Here is a 26,327-nt window from a genome sequence, read left to right as displayed (position 1 = left end):
GTACCCCCACACACACAAAAGTTAACGGCACCACACCTGCCTTCCCCAGATGGGGCTCCCTGTGCGAACGCCTCTTCGTCCTCCAGGATTTTCCAACACCGGCGCAAGCTCCTCCCTCGCCCGAGCAGGGCTGCGGTCCTAGAGCCAAGCGCCAGCCAGAGCAGCGGCTGGGGGGCGGCGAGGAGGGGGCCGGCTCGCCGCCATTGGTTGTGCGGACCAGAGGGGCGGGGGAAAGACCCGCGGTCCCGCGGACTCCGCGGCCCCGGGGCTCACTCCAGCTGCGCCCACTGCCCGCCAGGGCGCTTTGGTCCTGCGCCGCCTGCTGAGCCGACATTCCCGCGGACGGCTTCGCGGGCGCGGATAGCTGAGACAGGGGCGCCTACGAGGAATTCAGCGCGGCCCCAACCTCACTCGGGGTGCTGAAGTGCGGCCGGGGAGGTCGGCACGTCCGGATCCGCAGGTCAGTGAGAGGCTCCCGAAGCCTCCCTCGAGCGGAGGCACTAGAGTGGGGATTCGGAGACGCCCGAGGTGCCGAGCGCTGAAGGAGGGCTCGCCCTTTGTAAGGAGCGTCCCGACTCCTCTCCTGGGGCGGCCTCGAGTTCCGGAGCTTCCACTCCCTCCGGAGCCGCCCCCCCAGCCCCCGACTCTCCCTGGCTCCCAAAGGGAGGCTCCTTCTCTGGACTCCCCTGAATCTATCTCCTTTGTGGCCGGCCGTGTCCTTTATGGCCCCCAGCAACCTCCGCAGGTCGGCTTTCCCGATTCTCGAGATGACTTCCCTGGGCTACGCAGTGCCCGTAGCCCCAAGATGACCCGCTTCAGTCCCCGACACAGAGCCCGGAGGATCAGCCCTCGCGTCCGCTGTTGCAGAGATTGATTCCTGGGTGCAAGCGTAGACAGTTCTACACTTTGCAGAACGTGCTTCTAGGTGCATTCTGTTTGCTTTTGCCTTTGTGGTATGCGCGGTCATTTGTTTGTTTTGCGCCTATCTGGGCACTCGCCACGCGCACACTGCATGCTTTCCACCTTAACGGTGGCTCACCCGAGTCTCTCCACCCATTTTAGTGGCTTCAGATCCAGGGAAGTTTTACCTGGCGCTGAACACTTGCGTTCCCCAGCGTCAGTTTCCGAGTTCCCGAAAAACCTAGAAGAAACTGCACCAGCTACTGGAATCCCGTGTTTCCCTGTCGAGATGCGTGGATTATGGGCAAACTGAGTTCGTGTTTAGGAAAGAGGTGTGTGATGTGGCCCGCTCCGGGTAGCAGAAGGATCCCTTCATTCACAGAAACAGCTTGGGGCCAGGTTGGCGGGATCTGCGCGCTTTCTGCCGTTGGATGTCTGGGGCCGACCAGGCTCGGTTTGGTGTCAGACTCTAGAGGCAGGGTCTGTTTCTTAACCTTCGTTTCCTCTGCCTGTTAAATTTCCTTTGGAAAAAAAATTTTTTTTTTTTTCTAAAGTGTTGAAGTACTTAAGTGGTTCTTTGTGGTTGATAGTTGGATTGGATGGCTCTGGACATTCTCAAAGCCATTGCATTTGGTCGGGTCCACACTACAGGTGCAAAGGGCACGAAATGGGCAGTGATTATGTCCCAGGGCCAACCCGAGAGACCACTGCTCAAGATCTTTCTCCTCGGGAGCTTTTTGCTTTAGATTTTTCTAGACTCATTGTCACACAGCAACTGATCAACAGGAAAAAAGGCAAGATAAGTGATACTTTTCTCTTAAAAGATTTGTCTCAATGCAGTCTAGCTGCCCAATGCACCCTCCTTTAGAAAGGAGGGCATATTTAATCAGCTTATGGTATGTAACTAATCTGAGTGTTTTAACTTATTTGTAATCTAGCTCCTACAGATTCTTAAATCTATTTTGTGACTAAAATGCTTCATTTCACTAAGTATAGAGGCATCTTGCTCCTACCCACACCGTCTCACTTGTACACACTTTATAATCAGCACCTAGTTGATCCCTTAATGCAATTGCTTTTTGAAGTGTATATTAGTAAGTCTGCCTTGTAGCCAAGTTGCACTGACACGACTCCCACAGGACATGTCCTTCAAATGCTGGGCATTGTGGGGATGGAGAACCATCTGCCAACCTCTGAAATATTCTGGGAATACTGAGTTCCAGAAAATGGGTGGGGTATTACATTTATGTATTTTTATTTTAAGGCTTATTATTTATTTGGCTTATGTATTTATTATTTTTGATTTCTTTACATAAGGCAGAGTGTTCTGAAGAGCTTGACACAGGCTCATGGTTCTCATTAAAGAAGCTTCATGTAAGGTAAGATCCATTCCATTTTCCTTGCTGTAATTTCAATTCAACAGATTTTATTGGATGTCTATGTTGTGTACAAGCCTGTCAGGAATTAAGAGATAAATAATGGTGTGATGACATGTAGCATCAAACCCATTAGAGAATTTATATGCAGGTTTCTTAAGAGTTTTTTTTTTCTTTCCTTTTTTTTTTTTTAAAAAAAAATCAGGGCAAATGAAGGATGACAGCTGATTGGTAAGAATGATTAATCACACTGATCATTAAGTAATGTGGAGTCATTCATTTATTGTGAGAATGAAAGATTAACCCATCAGAAGCAAAACTCTCTGATTTGACCTCTATTCAGATCTAGTTTCTATTCTTGAAGCTTGCTGTTCTCCCTTTTGTATTATTTCATCTCTGTATTTTAATATGCTTTTTTAAAAAAAGTTGTAGACTTTATTTAAATAATTTTATATTTAATTTGTTATTAGAGAGAAGCAAAATGTAAAATTATGACTGAATTTTTGTGTTTTGTTCATTTGGGTTTTTTAAATAGTAATTTAAGAACCTGGAAAAATACATTTCTAAAAGGTCCTGACGTCAGGCACTGTGTAGGTCCCACTTGCCTGGCTCTTGGCACCCATGAGCCATTCAGTAAACATCTGTTAAGTGAAACTAGAAGCCAAAAGTAGTATTGTAGAAGAATGCCATTTTCTTCAAATAGACATGTGTGGAGCATATTGCATTATTATATTACTATGTATTACTATGTTAATATAAAGCATCCCAGGCTTAACTTTTATTATTATATGTTATGATTCTTAATGACAGCTAAAAAATAAAAAGCCTTTAAGTTAGTTAAAGGAATAGGGAACCTAATAAAGAAAAAGCTCAAACCAAGTGCATGAATTGGCAGGATTCCTTTTAGCTTACAGATCTAAATAGAGAAATCAAGCCACAGGCTTAGGTGCAGAAGTCCATGATACATGCACATGTGGATCAGCCTTTGACTTAAAACTCAGGAAGTCTATCTGTGCATTCACTGATCACTTCAGATACATGGTAGCAGACAAGTAAGCCAAGTGCTGGAATCCCTTTTGTTCTGATTCTGATTTGTGGCAGATGTGTCCATGGGATATAGTGTTTTGAGTTGCTCAGTCTTGAGATACAGAATGCCTCCTTCAGGAGTTCCTTATGGGGGCACCTGGGTGGCTCATTGGGTTGAGCCACTACCTTCGGCTCGGGTCATGATCCCAGAGTCCTGGGATCGAGTCCCGCATCGGGCTCTCTGCTCGGCGGGGAGCCTACTTCCTCCTCTCTCTCTCTGCCTGCCTCTCTGCCTACTTGTGATCTCTCTCTGTCAAATAAATAAATAAATTCTTAAAAAAAAAAAAAAAAAGGAGTTCCTTATGTATAGGATCCATGCTCCTGCACACATTTGGAGGCAGGAAATAATCACTGTTTAGTCTAAGTTTTTTTGGCAACAATAATGACAAAAAATGGTGATTCTGAATAGTCAAGTAGTCCTATATAAATTACAGAATCTCTAAGCATGAAATGGCACAACCCAGCTAAAACAGTGTCAGTATTTCAAAGCTCTGAATTTATATCAGGAATAGGATAGACTATCATCAATATTTCCTAAGTTCCTAGGTTTTAAATTCTCATCTATTAAGATACATGGGAAATCAGTCAGTCCAGATTTATAATTTGCATTATGGGCTTGATTGTTGATGCCATTGATGTTGTTGATATTGTTGATTTTTTGATATTGTTATAGATAATAGTGAGAGGATATGGAAGTTGTAGCCTCTGATACTTGTTAAACAAGGTATCTTATGGTAACAGACCTGAATACAATTTTTGATGAGAAACAAAAGATTAAGGTGGCTGTAAGAGCCTGTTTCAAATTCAGAATGAAAGGAAGATGACTTACACCACAGTTAAAGCAATAAACAATTAATTCAACACATAGATTCACTCTTCAGGGAAAGCCAGAATGGCAGCTCTCCTGATTAATTTGCCATTAGTCTGGTACTGATTAGAACTGCCTGGTGATCTATTAACTATTGCCAATTAAACTGGTTTGGTTCTTGCTCACTTTCAATTTCCCTGTGACTGGGATTATAGCAGCTGGATTTACTCTTCTCTTTTCTTAAAGAGAACATTCACATATCCCATAAAATGCAAATATAATACAAAAAGCAATTAAGCCCTATTGGACAGATTGACTTTCTTGTTTCAGCCAGAGAGTCTTAAACTTTGAAAGAAAAGGTACATATGAACCATTTCAAAGGTTTTGTTAAGTATATATGCAGTACAAAAAAAAGGAGGAGGAGGAAGAGTGGTGATGGGAGGGAGGGAAAGAAGAAAGGGAGGAGAAAGAGTTCCAGGCTTAAAGACCAGTTGCATTTTCACTGCATAAGCTCTCATTAAATTTTATTTCTATTTTTTCTCATGAAAATATTTTTATTGCTTTTTTCTCTGATTATAAAACAAATATTTTCTTTGTATCAAAATTCAGAGACATGCACAAAATTAGGATGTAAACAAACATACCCAGATCACCTGCTAACAAAAACTGTTAACAACTTCGTGCACAACCTTGTTCAGTTTAGTTTTCTTTTGCATGCCTCTAAAACTGTGTATGTGCACCTAGTAGTAGTAGTGCTAGTAGTTGTTGTTTTATATAAATGGAATCATACTATGCATTATTCTGAAGCTTAGTTTTTGACTTAGCCCATACATGTCTGGCATCTTTCCGTACTAGCAAATGTAGTCTTTTTCATTATATCACAATCCTCCATTGCATGACTCTTCTACCATTTATTTAACCAATTCTTGACTCATGGACCGCTTGGTAGCTCCAATGTTTAGCTACAGAATAATTCGTCTTTGTGCATGTATCTTTACACTTGTCTGATTTTTCCCATGGGGTAAATTATCAGAATATAAGTAATATTGTTAGCCTATAATACCATATATTTTTGTCTGAAAAGGGAAGCACTCAAATAATTCATCCAACAAGTAGGAGATATTCTTTGCTATGGCCCAGAATATCTTTTATATGCCTGGCACATGATATTTTCTGCCCTTTAAAAAAAAACCCATTTGTTATATGTTTAACAGTCATATAGAGAGGTGCACAAAGTCATAAGTATATAATTTATGATTCATGTGTTCAATTTGAAAACACCCTTGTAAATGGAACCCAGGTCAAAAAACATGTTTTTACTAATACTCTCCTTGATGGCTTTCATATACCTTGGCAACCTGGCATTCTAACTATTCCTCATGAGAAAGTCCTTGGTGAGCTTGTTGACCTCAATTTCCATCACTCAAGTACATGATTAAGGGCACTGTGACTTTTAAAGTGACAGAGGACTATTGATGGGATCTCAGACCTTCAAAAGGACTACTTGCCAACAAAGTTGGTCTGGCACTAGACCAGCTCTTTCCTTCTGTCCTGTTTTTCTTTATTATCCCTATCAGTTTTGGACCCGGTTTGGCACATATTTTGATTCATATGATGAATTAACCTCTGGATAACAAAAGATACTGAATAACGCGTTTTTCATCTAATTACTTCTTGCTGGCTACCCAGCTCAGCTATGAGTATAGACTGGATTTGGAACCAGAAAAGGATCCTGGGCTCCTAATTTGTGGTTTCAGTCACCAGCTATCTCTTTCTGCCATCCTTTCCAAAAGGTGTATGAACAATAACCTTCAAAATTAATTTACTTAACTTTTAAAGACTTCAGTTTCCTGGTTTATAAGGACTTCTAGCTACCCAATTCTATGAAAAATGCTTTCCTTTGGTGGTTGCTTATTTAATCTTTGTTTTGGTATTATTTGATTTTTTTTTAATAGAGGAAAGGTAATGTTCAGAGAGACCATAGGGAAAGAAGAAATAACTTAGATACATGATAAATGTTTTAAGTCCATTCCAGAATGAATGAAAAGGAAAACCAAATATTTGTGCTCATGTGTTTTCATTCCTTTTATTATTTTTCTAAGAAGCTAAGGTCTGGATTATTTTCCTAGCCCAATACTGCTTCAAAATACATTTACTATAACTCCTCAGCTATGTTCACAGTGATGAGATTCAATATTTATAGTGGATTCCTCCATCCTTTTTTTGGTTATCTCAGTGAATACTTGACTAAATAAAACTTTTGTTGAAAGACACGGCTGTTTGATAAAAAGTATGCTCAGAGTTTGCTCTGGAACCTGAAACTATAAATTTAAATTTATATTTAAATGTATGTTGAATTTTATTTAAATTTATAAATTTTATTGCCATAACTTATAAGATTAAGGGTGTGTTCATCATTATATCATTATTCTTTAATATTGAGTACTTATGCTTTGAGTAATTGATATGATTTTATATGAAATCATTTATTCATTCATTCAATAATTATTACTATATTTATTAATATAATAAATTCTCTTTTCTTTGAATTTTTGGAAATTTGGGAAAAGTGACACATCACTTCTGGGTAGAAAATGTAAGACCCCATGTGAGATTTGCCATGTCCCTTCCCTCTACTGCAGTAATTGTTTAAATATGGGAAAGCTTCTGTCCCAAGTGAACTGAGTGAGCATCTTCACCCCTTGTTGGCTTTATTAATATTTAGTGGAAACAATTAATGCACTTGTTGCTTTAAGCCTAATCTACCTTCTCCTGACTAATACAAAATCATACAAAGTAATACAGTATATTACTTTGTATTGATTACAAAGTATTAATACAAAGTAATAAATATTACTGTATCCCCAAATAGAACAAATACGGAATACCTCTCCAAGAAGCTTCAGATTTCTTCATTCCTTTACTATTTTATTCATGCAAACATCCAACAAATGCTTACTGGATGTCTTTATATAAGACATCGTGCTGCTTCATGGTTATAAAGATAAGTGAAATGGTAGTCCTCGGTTTTAGGAGTTCATAGTCCATCAAAGCTTTAGACCAACAGGTAAACAAATAGAGTAAGTATAATCAAATGTGAGAAATATTAGTGTAATAAGGTCCAGAAATTGTCATGAGAATGCAGTAGGAGCCAGGAATTTGTATAGAGAAAGTCGGTGGGGATTTGTATTATGAGTGAATAACCAGATGAGACAGAGCAGGGGAAAGTTTGAGTAGAGTCTTGAAGAGTGGACAAATTGGGCTTTGGGTGGAATTAGGGAGAAGACACGTACAAATACAAGGACTAAGCATACAGAAATTTTTTTTAAAAAAACTGGGAAATCAAGAATAGTTGCTACAATTGGACAATCAATCTTAGGAACAATGGAAAAAAAATGAGACTGGAAAAGTAACATGTGCCAGATTAAAAGAAACATACTAACATAGCACAGATAATATAAGGAAAGATCTTTTAGATTTATTACTCAAGATGGTCACTGTAAAAATTTTATGTGCAATAGACTCTTGTGTGTAATGGTGATATTTTATAACTTTCTTATACATAGTTAACAAACAAGTATTTGTTGAATGAATAAATGAATGCACAAAAAGATACAGTTTTTCAAAACCAAAGGCAACACCACTGTCTCATTACCTGTGTAATTTGACAGTACTACTTGTTTTTTTCCATTAGGAGTAATAAGTTATTCTTAATATATCTTCACTATCTCTCACCTATTCTCATGTGAAGCCATTTGTGTATGTTTAAGTGACAGCTGGTCAGGACTGTCCTCACAAGTAGTACCTCAACACTCCCCAGCTTGCGAGGGAATATATGTTTGGCTGTCCCAGGAGCTAATTCTCATCCTTATAAACCTTACTCTTGCATGAAATTAAAGCTAGCCCATCCTCTACAACCTTCTTTCTCAACAGTGCCATAAGGGGGTTTCAATATATTACATAGACAATTCTTGCAACTCTCAGTTATATTCAGAATTTGAATCCTTTATAGTCAATTTCTCGAATATCCAGCATAACCTTTACTGTTATAATATAGTAAGATTTTGTATTAGTCAGGAGAAGGTAGATTAGGATTAAAACAACAAGTGCATTAATTGTTTCCACTAAGTATTAATAAAGCCAGCAAGGGGTGAAGGTGTTCACTCAGTTCACCTGGGACGGAAGCTTTCCCATATTTACCCAATTACTGCAGCAGAGGGAAGGGACATGGCAAATATCACACAGGGTCTTACATTTTCTACCCAGAAGGGATGTGTCACTTTTCACAAATTTCACTGGCCAAAACAAGTCATCTGGCTACCTTAAATTCAAAGGTGATGGGAACATGTAAGCCTGTAACACGTCTGGAAAGAGGAAGGAACAGCAGAGACATATGAACAGCATGAATGACCACAAGTCTTAAAATTATCCCTCTTTTACTCTCAGGATCCCTGGAGAGAAGGAACGAAATGAACACAGAGCATTTGGAGACATAGGGATATAGATCTGAATTCCAGTCCAGCCTCTAAGTGGCTGGATGATCTTGGGGTAAGCTTTTAAATTCTCTGATCCTTAATTTCCTCATCTGTTAAAGAAAGATGAGGGATAATAATAACTACTTTAAAGAGCGGTGAAGATTAGAGAAAATATACATGCACCATATGTACACATGAACACACATACACAACTAGTACATGCTTTTATTTAATTTAATAAATACTGGCTACTGTTGTTCATGTTGTTACTACTGTTTCCCCAAACTGTTGTGCTAGACATTCTTTCTCCTACGTAACATCCTGGGTATACCTCTCTGCCTATCATGTTCTGAAGACATTCCCATTCCACAATGGTGTGGGAATGCTCCTGTCACCTTCTTTTTTTCCCCTCTGCTTCCCACAAATTTTCTGGCATGATATGCCCCCTACATCCCAGCCCATACCATTAAAATAAAAGAGAACTAAAGACTAGATATAAGAGTAGTGGGCGCTGTGTGAACATATGTTTCCGACCAAAGCTATTCCGACAAGTGAATAAAAACCACAGAACCTACAACCTTAAGGGTAAGGTAGAGAGCTCTACTCTGATAATGGACAAACTGGGTGTGGTGCAAAAACAATGAATACTGTTACACTGAAAAGAAATAAAAATATATATATATTTTTTAAATCTCATATAAGGGACGCCTGGGTGGCTCAGTTGGTTGGACAACTGCCTTCGGCTCAGGTCATGATCCTGGAGTCCCGGGATGGAGTCCCGCATCGGGCTCCCAGCTCCACGGGGAGTCTGCTTCTCTCTCTGACCTTCTCCTCGTTCATGCTCTCTCTCACTGTCTCTCTCTCAAGTAAATAAATAAAATCTTTTAAATAAATAAATAAATAAATAAATAAATAAATAAATAAAAATAAAAATCTCATATAAGAGACACACATTGTTTCCTTGAAAAAACCGTATTTATTTATATTTTTAGAAGACCATATAACTATTTCAGTGATCTGTTTTTTATAATTCTTAATTATTTCTCAATTACATCTCCTTATATTTTTTAAAAGACTATTTTATTTGAGAGAGAGAGAGGGTGGGTGTGTGTGGTGGGGGACAGGGGCAGAGGAAGAGGGAAAGCAAGAATCTCAAGCAGACTCGCTGCTGAGCACAGAACCAGAGAGACAGACATGGGGTGAGATCATGACCTGTGCTGAAACCAAGAGTCAGATGCTTAACTGACTGAGCCACCCAGGTGCCCCCACCTCCTTACATTTTTAAGTTTAACACATTCTGGGAGAATTTGAGCCCACACTTGTTTATTGCTTCCCTATTGTCTTTGACAGATTCTCATCTTGAGTTGTTATCTAAAATGACAACAAGCTGCTGAGGACTTGATTTCCTCCCACACTTGATAGCCTGCCATATCATTTTGTTCCATGTTACAAGGAACATGCAGACATTCTCTTTGTTAGCCAGACTTTTGAGTTTACTGTACCGCCTGAGAGAGAGACAAACAAACAGAAAAAGAGAGAGAGCGAGCATTAAGGCAATCTCTGCTATTTGATTCAAAGCAAGAATTAGCAGGACCACGGGAAATCCAACATGGGAACATGCTTTCCTGATGAAGGACATAATGTCCTGTTCTGTCCCCTGCCCTCCCTGGTGTACCTGGAAATCCTGGTAGATGAGTAATTTCAGAGTCATAAGAGAGCACATTGTCTCCTTATGGGATTGGTGTTTAATGTAATCCCTGCCTAAAATCTGACTCCTCAGGTACTCATCATTTTAGGGTACCTACCTATATTTGCAGTCATATAATTGGTGATGACTAGCAAAAGCTCTATTAATATCAGTGTCCCCTATTTTTTCATTTGTAGCTGCATTTTGCATGATGATTCAATTTCTAAATTGTTCATTGGCCCCTGTTTCATAAAATATGGACCATGGACTATAAGAGAGTTTTTGTGGTCAGGCTTAGCATCTTGCCACACTAGAGGACTCACCCAAACCAGGATGATTAGGGAGGTGGCTGCTAGTTTAAGAGTTTTAAAGGATTTTGATCTGCAGAACATACTATTTGAAGCCTATCTGACACCTGCTGCCTTAAATAGTCTCCAATTTGTACTTAATTTATTTGCGCTTTTGTTTCCTGAGGTCCCTGTGTAGAATCTGGGCCTCACTGACAGCTGTGGGCTCTCACCAGGAGTCCACCTCATTTGTCCTTATTAGAAAACCACTCTTGTGCCTGAGGGCATTATTCTAAATAAAATAAGTCTGAGAACTACTCATAGTAGTTACTCATATAGTTAACTCATATAGTAACTACTCATATAGTAGTTACTCATATAGTACTCATATAGTGTAGGATCTCACTTATATGTGGAATCTAAAAATCAAAAGAAAGCAAACCTGAAGTCAGCTATAGGGAACAGACTAGAGGTTGCTGGAGGGGGGTGGTGGGGGGCTGCATGAAATCAGTGAAGTGATTGAAAGATAGAAACTTCCAGTTAGATATTAAATAAGTCATGGGGATGTAGTGTACAGCATAGTGACTATAGTCAATAATTGTGTATTATTTGAAAGTTGCTAAGAGAGTAGATCTTAAAAGTTCTCATCACAAGAAAAAAATTTTAACTATGTGAGGTGATAGATATTAATTAGACTTATTTGATCATTTTGCAATATACACAAATATCAGGTCATTATGTTGTACACCTGTGTGATATTGATAATGAATATATATTCCATCTCCTCCCTGTTTATGGCATGCTAGGAATATCCCACCTGATGAATGGCACAAATGTGTCTTTTGTTATGTTAATTGAGGTGACTTTTGAACCACACCTAATGGAGAGGGCTGGTTGCTAGAGGAACCCACCTTGTGATTAGAAGGTTGGAAGTTTGAGTTCAACAGGGAAGAGAGAAGAAAAGGGCAGGAGGTTGAATCAATCTCCAGTGATGGATGATTTAATCAATTATGTCTATGTAATGAAGTGTTCATAAAAACCCGAAAAGACAGGGTTCCGAGAGCTTCTGGGTAGACCAACCCACGGACATGCTGGGAGAGCGGCACACTCAGCATGGAAGTTCCGTGCCCTTTCCTCATAGCTTGCCTTCTGTATCTCCTCTGTCTGGTTATTCCTGAGTGATATCTTTTTATAACATAATGGTAACCTAATAAGTAAGATGTTTCTCTGAGTTCTGTGAGCTGCTCTAGCAAATTAATTGAACTGGAGGAGAGGGGCTTGGGAACCTTTGATTTATTGCCAGTCAGAAACACAGGTAACATCCTGGGGTTTAGGATTGGTGTCTGAAATGTGTATGTTGAGGGGAAGGGTCTTGCAGGATTGAACCCTCAACCTGTGGCATCTGAGGCTATCTCCCAGTAGACAGTGTTAGATTTGAGTTGAATTACAGGACACTTAGCTAGTGTTCCTAGAATTGCTTGTTGGTGTGGAGAATGGCTACTATTTCTGCCTCACAATTGGAACTAGTATCAGAACCTACTTAATCTAAAACTAAAATAATGTTATATGTCAATTATATCTCAATTAAAAAGAAAAGAAATCTATTTTCTCTTGACCTAAGATGCCTCCTTATCTTTGGATATTTACACCATAGGTGAGATGCCCATGGCCACTTCTGAAGATGACTGATGATATAAGATGAGCATAATTGGAGTCCATGATTCTGGAGGTCCATACTGAGATTCAGACCAGTGGGTGATAGCAAACAGTGAAGTCATGATTAAGGCTGGCTAGTGAGTCACCACTCTTGGTCTTTAGGTAGCATTTCCCACCACGATGGATCCAGTTTCTTGGTCATATTAAACTTCCTCTAACTTACCCTCTCATGCTCCATCCCTAGTACCCATGGCTTAGTGGGCATAATGAGCTGATGGCAGAAGCAAATAGTTGAGTTTTTTCAGTGTTGTTGGATAGATTCCTTTAAGGAATCAGGCTTCTGTCATTGTGTTTCTTTAGAAGCTTCCAACATTTTAGCTGATTTACTGCATATTATGCCAAGCATATTTTCTTTGCTTTTGGATTTATTTATGTATTTGAGAGAGAGTGTGGTGGGGGGCAGAGAGAGAGAAGAAGAGAGAGTCTAAAGCAGACTCTGCACTGAGCGCAGAGCCCAATGTAGAGATCAATCTCGTGACCCTGGGAAAATGACCTGAGCTAAAACCAAGAGTCAGATGTTTAACTGACTATACCACCCAGGCATCCCAAGCATATTTTCTTAACATCCTTTGGGACAAGTCATTTTTTTCCCCAACTTACATGCTGAGAAATTCCAAATCTACTGAAAATTTACAAGAATAACAACAACAGACACCTATATATTCTTTAACTAGAGTAACCAATTGTTAACATTTTGACATTTGCTTTATCATCTTTCTGTATGTGTATGTAAATGTGTGTACTATTTTTACTTATTTATTTATTTTTGGCTGAAACATTTGAGTGTTAGTTGCTGACATGACACTTTATGGCTACAAAGTTCACCATGCATTTCCTAAAAATAACATTCTCCTATATCAAACTTAGGGAGTTTAGTATTTACATAATATAGTTATTTAATGTGTACTCTATAATTAAATTTCTCCAGTTGTCTTAATAATGTCCTTTATAACAAAGCTGATTTTCCTTTTAATTGGCCCAAGGTTATTGCATTGCATTAGGGGATAGATTTTGAAATCTGCCTTCTATTTCTTTTTCTTAGTATTCATATGACTCCTAAATCATGTAACATGGCCAAAACTGAATGTATCCAAAACAGCCTGCGTAAGCTGCCAATTACTAAGCATTCTTTTTAAATATTCATTTTACTGTGGAAAGCATCACATACTTTGACTGTCAGCTATTGAGGACTAGAAAATGAGAGAACTTATTTAGTAAAATTCATATGTATATATTATGCTAAACACTGGGCTAATATCCAGAAGGGATTGGCAATTCACACACTATGTAATCAACTAAGGTTCTATTTGTACTTATATTATGAGGAAAAATGGTTCATTAATTCAAGTAAATGCTGTGCCTTGATTAAAAATGTCATCACATAGAAGACTTTGTGAGCTGGAGACTGAAGACTTAAAATGCAAGACCTAAAACATTTATATACATTTGTGATATTCCCATCTCTTCTTGAGGAGCAGACTATAAAACACCTTAGTTGAAACAAATACATGACTGTAGTTGCCAATAAAGACAGATCTGGATGGTGGCTTGCTTAAATAATTTGCTAATACTGAAGTTCTTTTAAAACAACCTATGTCTCAGGGGCGCCTGGGTAGCTCAGTGGGTTAAAGTCTCTGCCTTTGACTCGGGTCATGGTCTCAGGGTCCTGGGATCGGGCCCCACATTGGACCCTCTGCTCAGGGGGGAGCCTACTTCCCCTTCTTTCTCTGCCTGCCTCTCTGCCTACTTGTGATCTCTCTCTGTCAAAATAAATTAATTAAATTAAAAAAAAAAAGACAACCTATGTCTCATCACTATTTTTTTTCAATTTGTACCTGTAAATGTGATTTTATGGATAGTCTCTGACATATTCCTGTGTGCAAAAATAGAGAATGAGATACATTATATAATTATATTCCTCTCCTCTCAATTAGTAAGATATTTTAAGTAGAGATGAAGCTTAGAGTTTAATTTATGGAGTGAATGAAATATTTACTATATATCCATTCTTATAAATTCAAAGTTTATGAGATGAGGAAAATTTACAAGAAAATTTATACAGAAAAATAACAAGCATTTATAGAAACATACAAACAGAAAGTTCCTCATTAAACACATTAGCTTGGATGCCTGTAGAAGAGGGAAGAAAATGGAATAAGGAATTAAGATTAAAAGGAATCAATGATGACAATAAGCTATGAAATAAGGAATATATGTATGGGAAGGTAGCAGTAGAAACAAACAGAAGTATTGTTAGGGAGTAATACAATACCATGTTCTCCTCTGATTGTAGTGAATGGCATTATGGCCCATGGCTGCCCACTTCTGAGGAATCTGCTCATATTTACAGTGGACATCATCAAATGGCTGTTGAGAAACCAAATTTCTGGGCTCTACCCTGTTCTCTTACAGCAGTTTTAGAGGAACCCAAAGCTCCCTGGAGCCTGAGAGAGTAGACTAGAGATACCTAGTGGTCTACATGTAAAGGTTTAAAGAAAATTGTAGCTAATCACAAAATTAATTTTATAAAAACATAATCTTTCCCAGTGTCATACTCTATAAGGGGACTGTTATGAGCAATTTGATTAAACCAAAAAAATATTGGATATAAATTATTTTGACTGCAGAGGGAGAATGAGAGACAATGGAAAAGGAAAAAACACCATTTCATTCTTCTACGAGAGCATGGTTTTTTTTTTTACATACTAATGCTATGATTTAACCAATTCTAGCTGCTCCAAGAATAACAAATGTTTTTTCCTATTACACTTCTAAAATACTGGAAATGATTAGATCTGAGTGGAGGGAGAGAAATGACCTGAAAGCCCTTACTAAAAATACTGTAACATCCTGAAAGGCCCTTCTTGCTTCTTACCTTCTTTCCTCCCACTGATTCATTTCGACCTTGCCTATGATCTTCAAGTCATTATTTCTCTGGCTCTTTGCTTTTTCTTTAAATGAAATGTTTAAGCCAGTGACCTTTTCTCCAGCTCCCTAAAAGAGACTTTCATTGTTCTGCTGCTGCTTAAACAGCTCCTGCTTCCTTCAACCTTCAAGTTGATACTTTTCTCATTTTGATTTAGACTCATAGTGTTAGCCAAGAGGGATCCAATATCCCCAAAAGGTAGGACAGAGCCCTTCCTGGCCTTTTCTAAACATCATAAAAGAGTCATGAAAATGCTGTCTATATCTGGCTTTGTATTTGATCTGTTTTTTAACCAGAAAATTATCCATTTAAATTAACTTATTCTAAAATAGTATCATTCTTAAATAATTATTCTTCCTAAGGCAGTGTTTTGGACATAAAATCTTCATATGGAATATAAATATAACACAAATTTATTAAGAATACTTTGATTTTTCCAGAAAAACAGTGATATATAAATGCAAGGGAGGTCATATCTACTGTGACATTTGAGGTTGTAGAAGATGGTCAGTCCTTTTCAAATCCCCTTTTGAAATACTTTCTTGTGTATGAGGCTTTTTTTTTAACTTCACTCAGTACACCATTTTGTATATTAAGAAAGGTATATTCTGAATGTTTTGTGAACTATAGTTTATGTGTGTAATTAATTTTTAAAGAATTAAGACAAAATAACTGACCTAGCATAAAAGCATTCTGAGTATAATTTAGTTATTTTGTTAAGGAAGTATTTTACTGGGCCTGAGGGTAATCCAGATAGACAAAGGTCATCACCAGGGTAGAGAGATATAGGAGACTAGTCTGAATCCAAAGCAACGTAATGACCTATACTAGAAATTGATTTTTAAAATATTTTAAGATTGGGACGCCTAGGTGGCTCAGTTGGTTAAGCGGCTGCCTTCGGCTCAGGTCATGATCCCAGCGTCCTAGGATTGAGTCCCACATCGGGCTCCTTGCTCGGCAGGGAGCCTGCTTCTCCCTCTGCCTCTGCCTGCCATTCTGTCTGCCTGTGCTCGCTCGCTCTCCCTCTCTCTCTGACAAATAAATAAATAAAATCTTTAAAAAATAAAATAAAATATTTTAAGATAAAATTTCAGCTGATACTAAGCTATTACTGTGTCATTTTTTAAATTTTCACCAAAATATAATGAAAAAACTCTGACTATATTTTCTGATCATTCATTTGAACAGTGGGTAAAGAGAACTGTTAATTTTAATTTTTTGTCTTACATTATCCAGTTTAGATCCATGAATTCTAGTGTATTATTCAGACTCTTCATCTTCTATATTTCTTCTCTCAGATGGTACTCTATTCAATATTTAATAACGGATAGACTCAATTTATTTCCTTACTTGATTTTTTTTACTGGACTCTTACAGGGACTAAGAAACAGAATTCACATATAGTTCTACCCTCTTAATGCGTTAATTAAGAGCAGTTTTCAAATATATGGATGGTTGAATCATCTTTGAATAAGGATAGCACATAAGATAGTAAACTTTATTTTCAATATTGTAAGCCCAATGGGCAAGTATTTGCCATTTACTCCAAGTGACAATCTACATTTAGAAATTGTGGGAAGTATGTATGTCAGCACCAACCTTCTCTCATCAACCAAAGAAAAAGCATTAAGAGCGAAGATAATTGTGCAAATGGTAAAGGAGTGGCTCGAGATCTCATACAAAGCATACTATTTTCTAAGCAGAACTAAAAACAGCTTTGCTTTAAATGTGATAAGGTCCCTACTAGATTTTGATTGGAAATGTTAATTTCTATGTGTTCTACAGAGAAAGAATATATCATTACATTTTAATATCAAATTTTATATTTGTAGACAAAAACAAACATTTTACCATGTCGTGTTAATACTTTATCTTTCTCAAATCATTACTGTTGGTCTGGGACAACAGCCATTCTGGAGAATGACATAGCAGGACTTTATAATGATAAAATGTTGACACAACATCCTAACAGCCAGGGCACTCTTTATGTCTATAAGGCAACAAAGCAACTTACCCAGTTTCCCACAACAAAAAACCTTTCAAATAGTTGTTATTCACATAGACACGTTTTTGAATAAAGGTCGGAAACTCAGAAATTGCTGTGCCAGATTTGAGGCTGACTCTAGGCTGAGTTTTATACACCATTATTTTATAGAAGTCAAAGGCTCTGCCCACACACTGGCCACCAGAGGTCTTGTAAGGCTTGTGTGAGCAGACTCAGAGATGGGGGTCTATCAGCTCTTTTTCTTTTTACCAGGCATGAAGGTACACGTCAGAGAGTATGCTTTTATTCTTCTAAAACTTACAATTCTTATAATCACCCCATGAGAATGAAAGCTTCCATTCTTCCAAAAGAGTCATAGAGGCATGCTGCTGAGTGCCATGGAACCAGAGACCCCCAGGTTTGCCTCTATACTGTCTATTCATCTCCCCACCTCACTGGGCTCATGGACACCTTATAGGTCCCCTCTTCCTCACTTCAATGGTGACTGTCTTTTGTAGATTTCTTCTCAGCACAGGTTTTTATGCTGAGACACAAAGGGAAGGTGGCTGACCCTGAACCAAAACATTTATACAGATCTTCATTTATAATGTTGTGATCCAGCTGTCTCATTTTCCTTTCTCAAAAATCACTTTCTGAGGATGGTTCAGAAAAAAGAATCATCATGCCCATGTGACTTTAGGTGCCACCAAAATGACAGTACACTGATGCTGCCCTGAGACAGGTCAAGGCTATGCATTTAAGATGAAGTCTCTCTCTTCTTTTCTTTAAACCTAATCTGTTTGGAGAAATGGCCCAAGAAGCCTCATCTTGAAACATAGCCGTTTGATTTCATTTTCACAGCGCCATTTTTGGCCTCATTCACATGGTCACAAGTCCTGAACACATACAACTGGCCTCATCCTGAGCATTATACACAGACTATCAAAATGTTCACCAGAGAGAAAGAGGATTTATCAATTTTTAAAAATACAATAAGTGAGAATTAATGCCATCAAATTAAAATGATTTCTAACAGTGCATATATTCTGTTGTTTCAAAGTAGAACAGTGAAATTAGATTTGCCTATCTGTCATTTAAAATTACAACATATTCTGGAAATGATTTTAAATCTGAAATATTGGGAGAATATTTATATTATTTAATTGAGAAATGTCAAATAATGACATGAGCTTTCATTTGTTCATTTCCACCATTCTTCCAAGATGACTTAGAAGATCAGATCTTTTTCCCCAAATCTTCTTAAATCTCATTTCCTGTAAACTTTTCTGTAGACCATTGAGGCTCAGCAGTGGGCTTTTGGTCTGAAAGAAGGAGATCTTCAGAATGTGAAAAGTGTTCTTGGAATATTTATATATAAAGAAATACTTTTGTTTTAACAAGTCTTCTGGTAGGTGCTAAATTGCTGATACTCTAGTAACATTGTCTGTGTCTCCACCTCTACCCCCAGAAAATGACAGATTTGGGTAATGAATCCAATTCCAGCTGAATCTGTCACCTGTACATGTCAGACTGTAGGACTAGCAGAGACCTGGAAAGTTCCTCTGTCCTTTCTAGACATTCAGAAGGAACTCGTCTACTGGTACTTTACTTGGGCTGGCCTTTTATAATTTTCTAAGAGTGCTTACGGAAATGTTCTTACAGACTAGCTCAGGACCTCTTAGCAAAGTAGGGAAGGTTAATGTTACTGCACAAATAGGAAGACTGAAAAATCAAGATTAAATTGTGAGCTAGCCCATAGTAGGTAGCAGATAGGAACTAATGATGCAAGTCTTCATAATTTTCCTCTTCCCATCACAGTTGAGAAAACTAAGAACACAGTTGAGGCATGGAGTCTAGTCCATCCTCTGTCACTGTCTAGCTGTGAGCCTGAGCAAATCATGTCTTTGTGGCTTAGTTTCCTCAAGTGAGAATAATAATTCCTGCTCTACCAAGGAGCTGTAAGGAACACACAAAATGCATTGTCCCTTCTTTACCCATGCTAGGAAAAGAGGATGTAAAATTCTTACTACTCAAATAATGGGAAAATTGAGACCAGATGGTATAAGGAGTTAAGATGAGCAGAAGCCCAAAATCCTGGCTTATCTTCTAATGAGATATTTCTTTTGTCAAATCAATTAGATTTTTTGTCTCTCCATTTCCTCAGCAAGACTTAGGAGTTCTTACCAAAACAAAGAATATTTTCTTTCTATTCAGCCCATAATGTTTCTATCCTAGTTTTCTTTCCTATACATCATGCTGCCTCTGAAACTCTATTTTCCCTAAAGATGAATGGCTAAGACATTTAAATGCTATAAAAAGGCAAGGGATTGCCAAATCAGTGTGACACATTTGAGTCCCAATGTGATTCTCTCTCTCTTTTTTTAAGGTTTGTTAGGAGCCTATAGCAGCCTAATGGAATTAAAATCACCAAGCAAAGCATAATGAGGAGTAGGAGTCAAATTATTTTAGGAACTACTAAGGCACTGTATGTGGCCTACTCAGAGGAACTCACTAGGATCATTAGCCTGCATGACACCCAGCAGGGACAGCCATTGCAGAAGTGTCCCCCCTTCTCAGGGATCATTAAGGCTGCTTAGCTCTGACCACAGTGACCAATGTCAGCCCCTCAAAGAGTCAGCCCTTAATTAGATCTGGAGAACAGAAGAGAAAGGCAAGTTTTCAAGATAAAATGCAGGGCAGAGTTTGGGAAAAGGGAGAGCCAGGGGCAGAGGGAATCTTTTCACATTAGCATTTCACTACAGCTGACACAAGGAGATTTAAAAATTTACAGCAAATGGATTGAATGCCATAAAGAGCTAGGAAGAGCATCTTTTCTGGACCTGAAGAGTCTGCCCCAAGGGACCTTCCTCCCTCAGGCTGAATTCCTCACCACCACGTGGACTTAGTGGGCTGGAAGCCAGGCAGAAACTGGCTGTGACTTTTCCAGTGATGAAGGAGAGGGTGTCTGAGACACACTGCACCCACACTTGGAGCCTGGGGAGCCATGTGGTGTCCCGCTTGTTACCTACCTGTCAGTCTGCTTTGCTTCTAGTGATTCTCAAGGGACCACATTAGGAAAGAGAATATGGTAAAGATCATTCTTTGCCTCCAGGCTGAGAGAAAATTATTCCTTCTCCACTCCCATTAACACACATACACCATAAACTTTATTTTGGTCCAAACCTTTACACTTCACAAAGTGCTTCCATGTCTATTTTCTTGATCCCTGAATAACATAGAGAGGGAATGGGGCAAGCTATACATTTTATAGATGAGAAAAGTGAAACTCAGAATAATGTAGGCCATTTGCCCAACACCTGAAAGCTAAAGGGGGAATTCAAGCCTCCCTCAAACCTACATCTCTTGACAGCAAACCTTGTACTTTTAAAGGGAATCCAACTTTTTTTCTTCAAAATTAATCTGAAGTTTTTTATTCAGCACTGAAGTACACAGAACAAGGTACACAGGTAGATCAAGAAGAAACATGAAGAAATGGCCCCTTATTTCAAGGAAATGAATTTTTAGAAACAAATCACATTATAAAGGTTCAAGAAAAAGCAAACTTACATGTGTGGCGTGATTCTTCAAAGTGGTAGAAATAAACACTGCTAGTGGACTGGAGGTGCGCAGAGTTAAATTTCTAGAGAAGGGAGGTTTGGTGCTGACTTTTTGGGTCCTATTCTCAGAGCATCCACTTGGAGCATCTGTTGAAATCACAGCAGATGGAGCACATCAGAAATGTATTTTCCTTTTTATTTATTTTAGTTCCTTGGAGAATCCTGGCATCTTAGGTACTGTGGAGGTAAAATAAAAGTTCATTTTTATATCATCGTTTGTAATATAATGACATAAACATTATCTATTTCTGGAGAAGTAATTTTGTTTGGTCCCTTCCCTTCTTCAAGTGAAAACTAGAAATCAGGTTTAAATATGATATTTTGTGAATAATGCACTCAGCTGTTTTTTTTTGTTGTTTGTTTGTTTGTTTTTGCAGTGCCAGAGGACACCTGATCCCCTGCTGCCTTTGTCTGAAAACCAAGAAGTTTGTTGTGCTGATTTAACTTCCTACAATCTTTGCTGATGCTATCATAAAAAAAAAAAAAAAAAAAAATGCTGATTCTGTCCTTTTTAACCCCTTTGTAACAGACTTTTAACATACTTGTGCATTCTTTGACCCTCCATAAAGATGTCGGAACCTGACTCTTCATCTGTATTTTCGGGTAACGTGGAAAATGGAACTTTCCTTGAGCTATTTCCCACATCCCTGTCCACGTCAGTGGACCCTTCCTCAGGTCACCTCTCAAATGTCTACATCTATGTGTCCATATTCCTCAGCCTTCTAGCATTTCTGCTTCTGCTTTTAATCATTGCCCTCCAGAGGCTCAAAAATATCATCTCCTCCAGCTCCTCCTACCCAGAGTATCCAAGCGATGCTGGAAGTTCTTTCACCAATTTGGAAGTCTGTAGTATTTCCTCTCAAAGGTCCACTTTCTCAAACCTTTCCTCATGAAGATGGAAGAATGCCTGAATGGTACAGCAGCCTAGGTTTTCCCTTGCAGGAAGTGTCACATGAACGAGTTGCTTCATGAAAGAAATAACCCCTTTCTTTTCCAACCAATTAGACCTGTTTCTCCTCCTTCACCCCTCATTTCTTGTTCCATTCATGATGCTTTTCATTTGTGAATGTAGGAGTTGACGCTGACTCAGAGAATATGTGTGCAAACCTTGAGGGGCAGAATTTCACACAAACCACCTGACAAATCGGAGCAGACTTCTTCAAGGTGGATCAGTTCATTTCACTCTGCTGGACACCTGAGGCAGAACTCATCTGAGGTGGCCTCACAGTGGGTGCTGGATATGGACTCTTGCACTTCATTTCTCTTACAAAACCGTGAAACCAACTGAGCTAGAAGAAACTGGCAAAATTAAGTCTGAACTATTTAGAAGATATTCTCCATATTTAAAAGATAAAGTGGAAACACCAAATTAAAAAAAAAAGTCAATTTAGATATAATGTAGAACATTCCTAAAACCGGAGGCAAAATATGCTAAATGTTTTGTTTTCACTTTAACAAATGGGAATCACATTTATTGATGAATTAAGTCATCATGGAAAAGTACTGGAAGAATTTAACTTTTAATAGCAAGACAAATATGTGTTATGATGCAGTCTGTAATGTATTTTTGCCTCTTGGATTTTTTTTTTCTATTTATGTTATAGTCATAATACCCCTACTGTTGTAGAATTCTTTGTGATAATTGCTGCTACTAAGAAACATCCTAAGAGACAGCAAGAGGTTTTTATTTTATATCTATACTTTCTGTTAGTGGAAATTAGCATATGGAAAATATTCACTTAGTTCTGTTTTCAACAGTAATAACTCCTAGCAGTCATGTAAGCATGTTCCTTTATTCAGTTTCATAGTCTTATAATTTTAGCACAGAATTTTGTTAAGTCTCCCAGATGTCAGATGTTTGCTCACCCACATTAGGTTGCAAAACTTAAAGAGACTAAATTGCTAATATACATGTTATTATAGACTCCATGAATGTTACAGTTCTCTGAGAATTAGTTGTTCTATGTTAACATAATACTTTGCATTAGAATTCCAGGATGTGGGTTTTTATTAAAAACTGTGGACCTTCAAGTTATGTCACTGCTGGGAGATTAGTGGTCCTGGGAGTCATGATACTGTGGTCACCCAAGCACTGAACCTGGGGTCTTTATCCATGAAATGAGGCACACATGTGAGCATAGACTTGGAAAATGGAAAAAATCAAGCTTCCCCTAAAAACAAAACAGAGCAAACTACAACTTCTTCAGAGTAAGAATTGTCCTTTAATTTTAAAAACAAATGGCCCACAGCATAAACACAACTTCTTCAGCCTACAGAGCCCACTGCATCAACATGCCCTGTCTTCCCATGGCAAATGGATCATTTCTTGTTCAAATATTTTCTAATCTTAAATAGTGGAGCTTCAATAGACGCTTTGGTTGACTGCGCAGGTGATACACTCTAGTAACCCGATTGGGATAAAGATCCACCATTTTTACAAGGTCTACCTTCGTCATTCTAAAATTCTAAGAGAGATAAGGACTGGTAATGAGGATCTGAAGGTTTCTTTTCTTTTCTTTTTTAATCCATAAGCTTCACTTAAGTCAGACCACATTGACCTATTTATATCAAAAACGTCCCCAGACACTATAAGACCTACACAGAGTTGCTGTCCTAAAATGAGCAATTAGTGAAAAATTTGCCTCTGCTGCCATTTAAAGCATGGCAGTGTGTTGCGGTATTATTACATAGTGTAAATTTTGGACTAGAAGAACTCCACTATTTTAGATCATTATCAGCAGTCTCTCAATATGTGTGTGTATGTGTGTGTACTAATGTATATATATTTTCTCACATACTCCTAATTAAAAGTTGTGTGGAAGCTACAGGATTGTAGAGGTATCAGTATTATCAATTTTGCTTTTTTATTAATTTTGTGCTACTATGGTTATTGAGGAAGAAAGTGATTTAAAAATAATAATAAAGGAACAAGTTTGCCATACAATAGAACAATCTGAGTATGATCTGTTCTAAGGGGTAACTTCATACTCTTTCCTTCTGAAAGTAAAACTGCTTTAAAAAAAAATCTGCAGGCCTATCCCTGCCCACACCCACTGCCACAATGGTTCTTGCTCTCCAGGTTAAGTAAAATAATTAGAAGCAACATTTACAAATGAAAATGAGGACTTGTCAGTTTTGCCAAGGTAACAGATTGCACAATTTGAGATGAATTTGTGTTGTCTAAGAAGTTCAGAAAGGTTAGAAGACTGGTTTATAAATAAAGAAGTAGAGCCCACTGAAAGCCTGGTTCTTCTCTTACTGTCTTCAGTAAGTTGGTACACAGTATTCTTTCCTAGGGAGGATTTTTCATCACTTTTTCTACACATCCTCTCTGAAGCAGGGTCAATAATGAGTGTCCCCAATGTCAGCCTTCCTCCACCCCTACAAAAGTCCCCTAGCCTTGAGGCAATGAATTCCACACTTCCCTAATCAGATTCACTTGGATGCTTGGAAAATATTCCACACCTCAGGAATGGAACCAGAAAATTGGCATTTGTAACAAGAACCCTGGGAGATGCTTATGATCAGTGGGACACAGGGTGGCAAAGGAAGGGTCACATATATTGTTCAAGTGTATCTGTGGAGATGAGGTCTTATCTCTTGTCCACTGCCTAAGCAAATGCTGTTTCTCCAAGCTAAGTTCCCCTTCCATGTGCAGCTCACAGCAACCCCCCCACCACAAACCTACTCACTTTTCTGCAAGAATCTGAAGTTCAGGCCCCCTCCTCAGTGGAAAACTTACCATCATGCTGGGCTCGGTATAATAGAGAATTGAGGAAGATCACATCCTTTCTTCCTCACAACACCACTTTCATAAGACCATGTGCATACACCAGATGACATTAGTAGAGGACTGGGGCGTTAACTGAGGGATTTATAACATGAGAGAAAATATTTTACACTGTGTCAGTAGACCAGACTATTTTCACAATCCAAAGGAAACAGTAGCGTGACTAAAAAAATGGATCACTCTTGAGGTGCCTAGGTGGCTCAGTTGGTTAAGCCTCAGACGCTTGGCTTTAGCTCAGGTCATGAGATTGAGTTCAGTGTTGGGCTCCATGCTCAGCATTGAGTCTGCTTGAGATTCTTTCCTCTCCTGCCTCTCCCCCCGCTTCTGCTCTCCCCCTGCTCACACACACACACACACACTCTGTCTCTCTCTCTCTCAGATAAATAAATAAATAAAATCTTTAAAAAGAAAGAAAGAAAGAAAGAAAGAAAGAAAGGAAGGAAGGAAGGAAGGAAGGAAGGAAGGAAGGAAGGAAGGAAGAAAGAAAGAAAGAAAGAAAGAAAGAAAGAAAGAAAGAAAGAAAGAAACATACATTTTCAGGGAGAAATGCCAGTTTCTAGAATTGGCTCTGCTTGAAGTCTGCCTTTTCCCGTTGGAAAGGCTGCCATTTCAAGTCAATGCCAGGTCTCACCCTGCTTTTGAAAGTCCCCTAGGTTCCATCCCAGTTGCTACAACATACAGACTCAAGCCTTTAGTACCACATTTCCCAGAACCTGAGTTACTCAAGATAGAATGCTCAAAGCGTGTGTGTGGAGGGGGTGAATGTGGGTGTGTATTGGAGGGAAGGCTGTGGGGGAAGCTCAGCGTCTCCTAGGACCAGTTCTCTTCAGAATCTCTCCATCTGTGAGAGAACAATTGTGCTTCTCTCTCTTCTGGTTATCCAGTGGGCAGCTCTTAAATCCCACATGTGTCTGTGTGCGTATATACAGACTTAGACACACACACATACACTTTCTTCCACAAACATACAGCCCTCCCATGAATAAACAACAGTGCTCAATGTTTAGAGACCATACCTCAATTTTCAAAGTCCATTTACCTCAATTTAACCCTGCCTTCAATGGTAAGCACAGTACAGTAGTTTCTGCATGCTCATCCTTCTACTTCAAAACTGTGCCTACACATCCACCTTTTTAAAGAGATAATTGCAAGTAATACTCCTTTTTATTGCAACAGAGCTCACTGACCCCCCTAGTCACATCTGACTATATGAAGACCTCATCAAAGCATTGCAAGCACTGAATGCTTTCCTTCATCTCAGATAAGATCCATTCTTAAGTAGTGTCTTTGTCACCTGGAACACTGTAAGGAGGCCTGAGTCCCTTGTCACTAGACATAGCAAGCAGATATGGTTCCTATGCTCTTGAAGCTTACAATCTAGTGAAAAAGACACAAAACAAATGAGCAAACAAGATGCATAATTACAATTACAATTAGCACTAAGAAGAGAATAAAATGGTGAAATGATAGACAACAAGGGAAAGTCACTTAAGATAGGGTGGTTGGGGAAGGCCTTTTTGATGAGATCATATTTAAATATTGAAATGTGTTGGGAAGAATATTCTCTCAAAAGAAGTAGCATGTACAATGGCCCTATAGCAGGAAAAGTCTCAGCTTATAAGAGTAGGGAAGTCAGAGTGTTGTGGTGCAGAGAATGGAGTTAGAGGTGCGCAGG

At 38.6% G+C, this 26,327-nt stretch overlaps 1 protein-coding gene across 9 annotated transcripts; it reads left to right on the top strand.

Moving 5' to 3' along the window:
- Nucleotides 1-23,808, top strand: SERTM1 (serine rich and transmembrane domain containing 1). Of its 9 annotated transcripts, none has more exons than XM_032314819.1 (5): nucleotides 93-460; nucleotides 2,222-2,279; nucleotides 2,482-2,507; nucleotides 8,617-8,718; nucleotides 21,240-23,808. In XM_032314819.1, the coding sequence occupies exon 5, from the start codon at nucleotides 21,432-21,434 to the stop codon at nucleotides 21,753-21,755; it is 324 nt and encodes a 107-aa protein (XP_032170710.1). In that variant the 5' UTR covers nucleotides 93-460; nucleotides 2,222-2,279; nucleotides 2,482-2,507; nucleotides 8,617-8,718; nucleotides 21,240-21,431; the 3' UTR covers nucleotides 21,756-23,808. The 9 variants fall into 9 exon arrangements, 7 of the variants coding, with proteins under 7 accessions (XP_032170710.1, XP_032170705.1, XP_032170709.1 ...); XM_032314814.1 differs by having other exon boundaries at nucleotides 2,218-2,279; XR_004279147.1 differs by lacking the exon at nucleotides 2,482-2,507 and having other exon boundaries at nucleotides 1-460; nucleotides 2,218-2,279; nucleotides 21,935-23,808.
- Nucleotides 23,809-26,327: the final 2,519 nt, after the last annotated feature.

The sequence above is a fragment of the Mustela erminea genome, chromosome 15, assembly GCF_009829155.1.
Source record: "Mustela erminea isolate mMusErm1 chromosome 15, mMusErm1.Pri, whole genome shotgun sequence".
In the NCBI taxonomy this organism is placed as follows: domain Eukaryota; kingdom Metazoa; phylum Chordata; class Mammalia; order Carnivora; family Mustelidae; genus Mustela; species Mustela erminea.
Note: the sequence above shows the minus strand (reverse complement) of the source record. Positions and strands in the feature narration are given on the sequence as shown.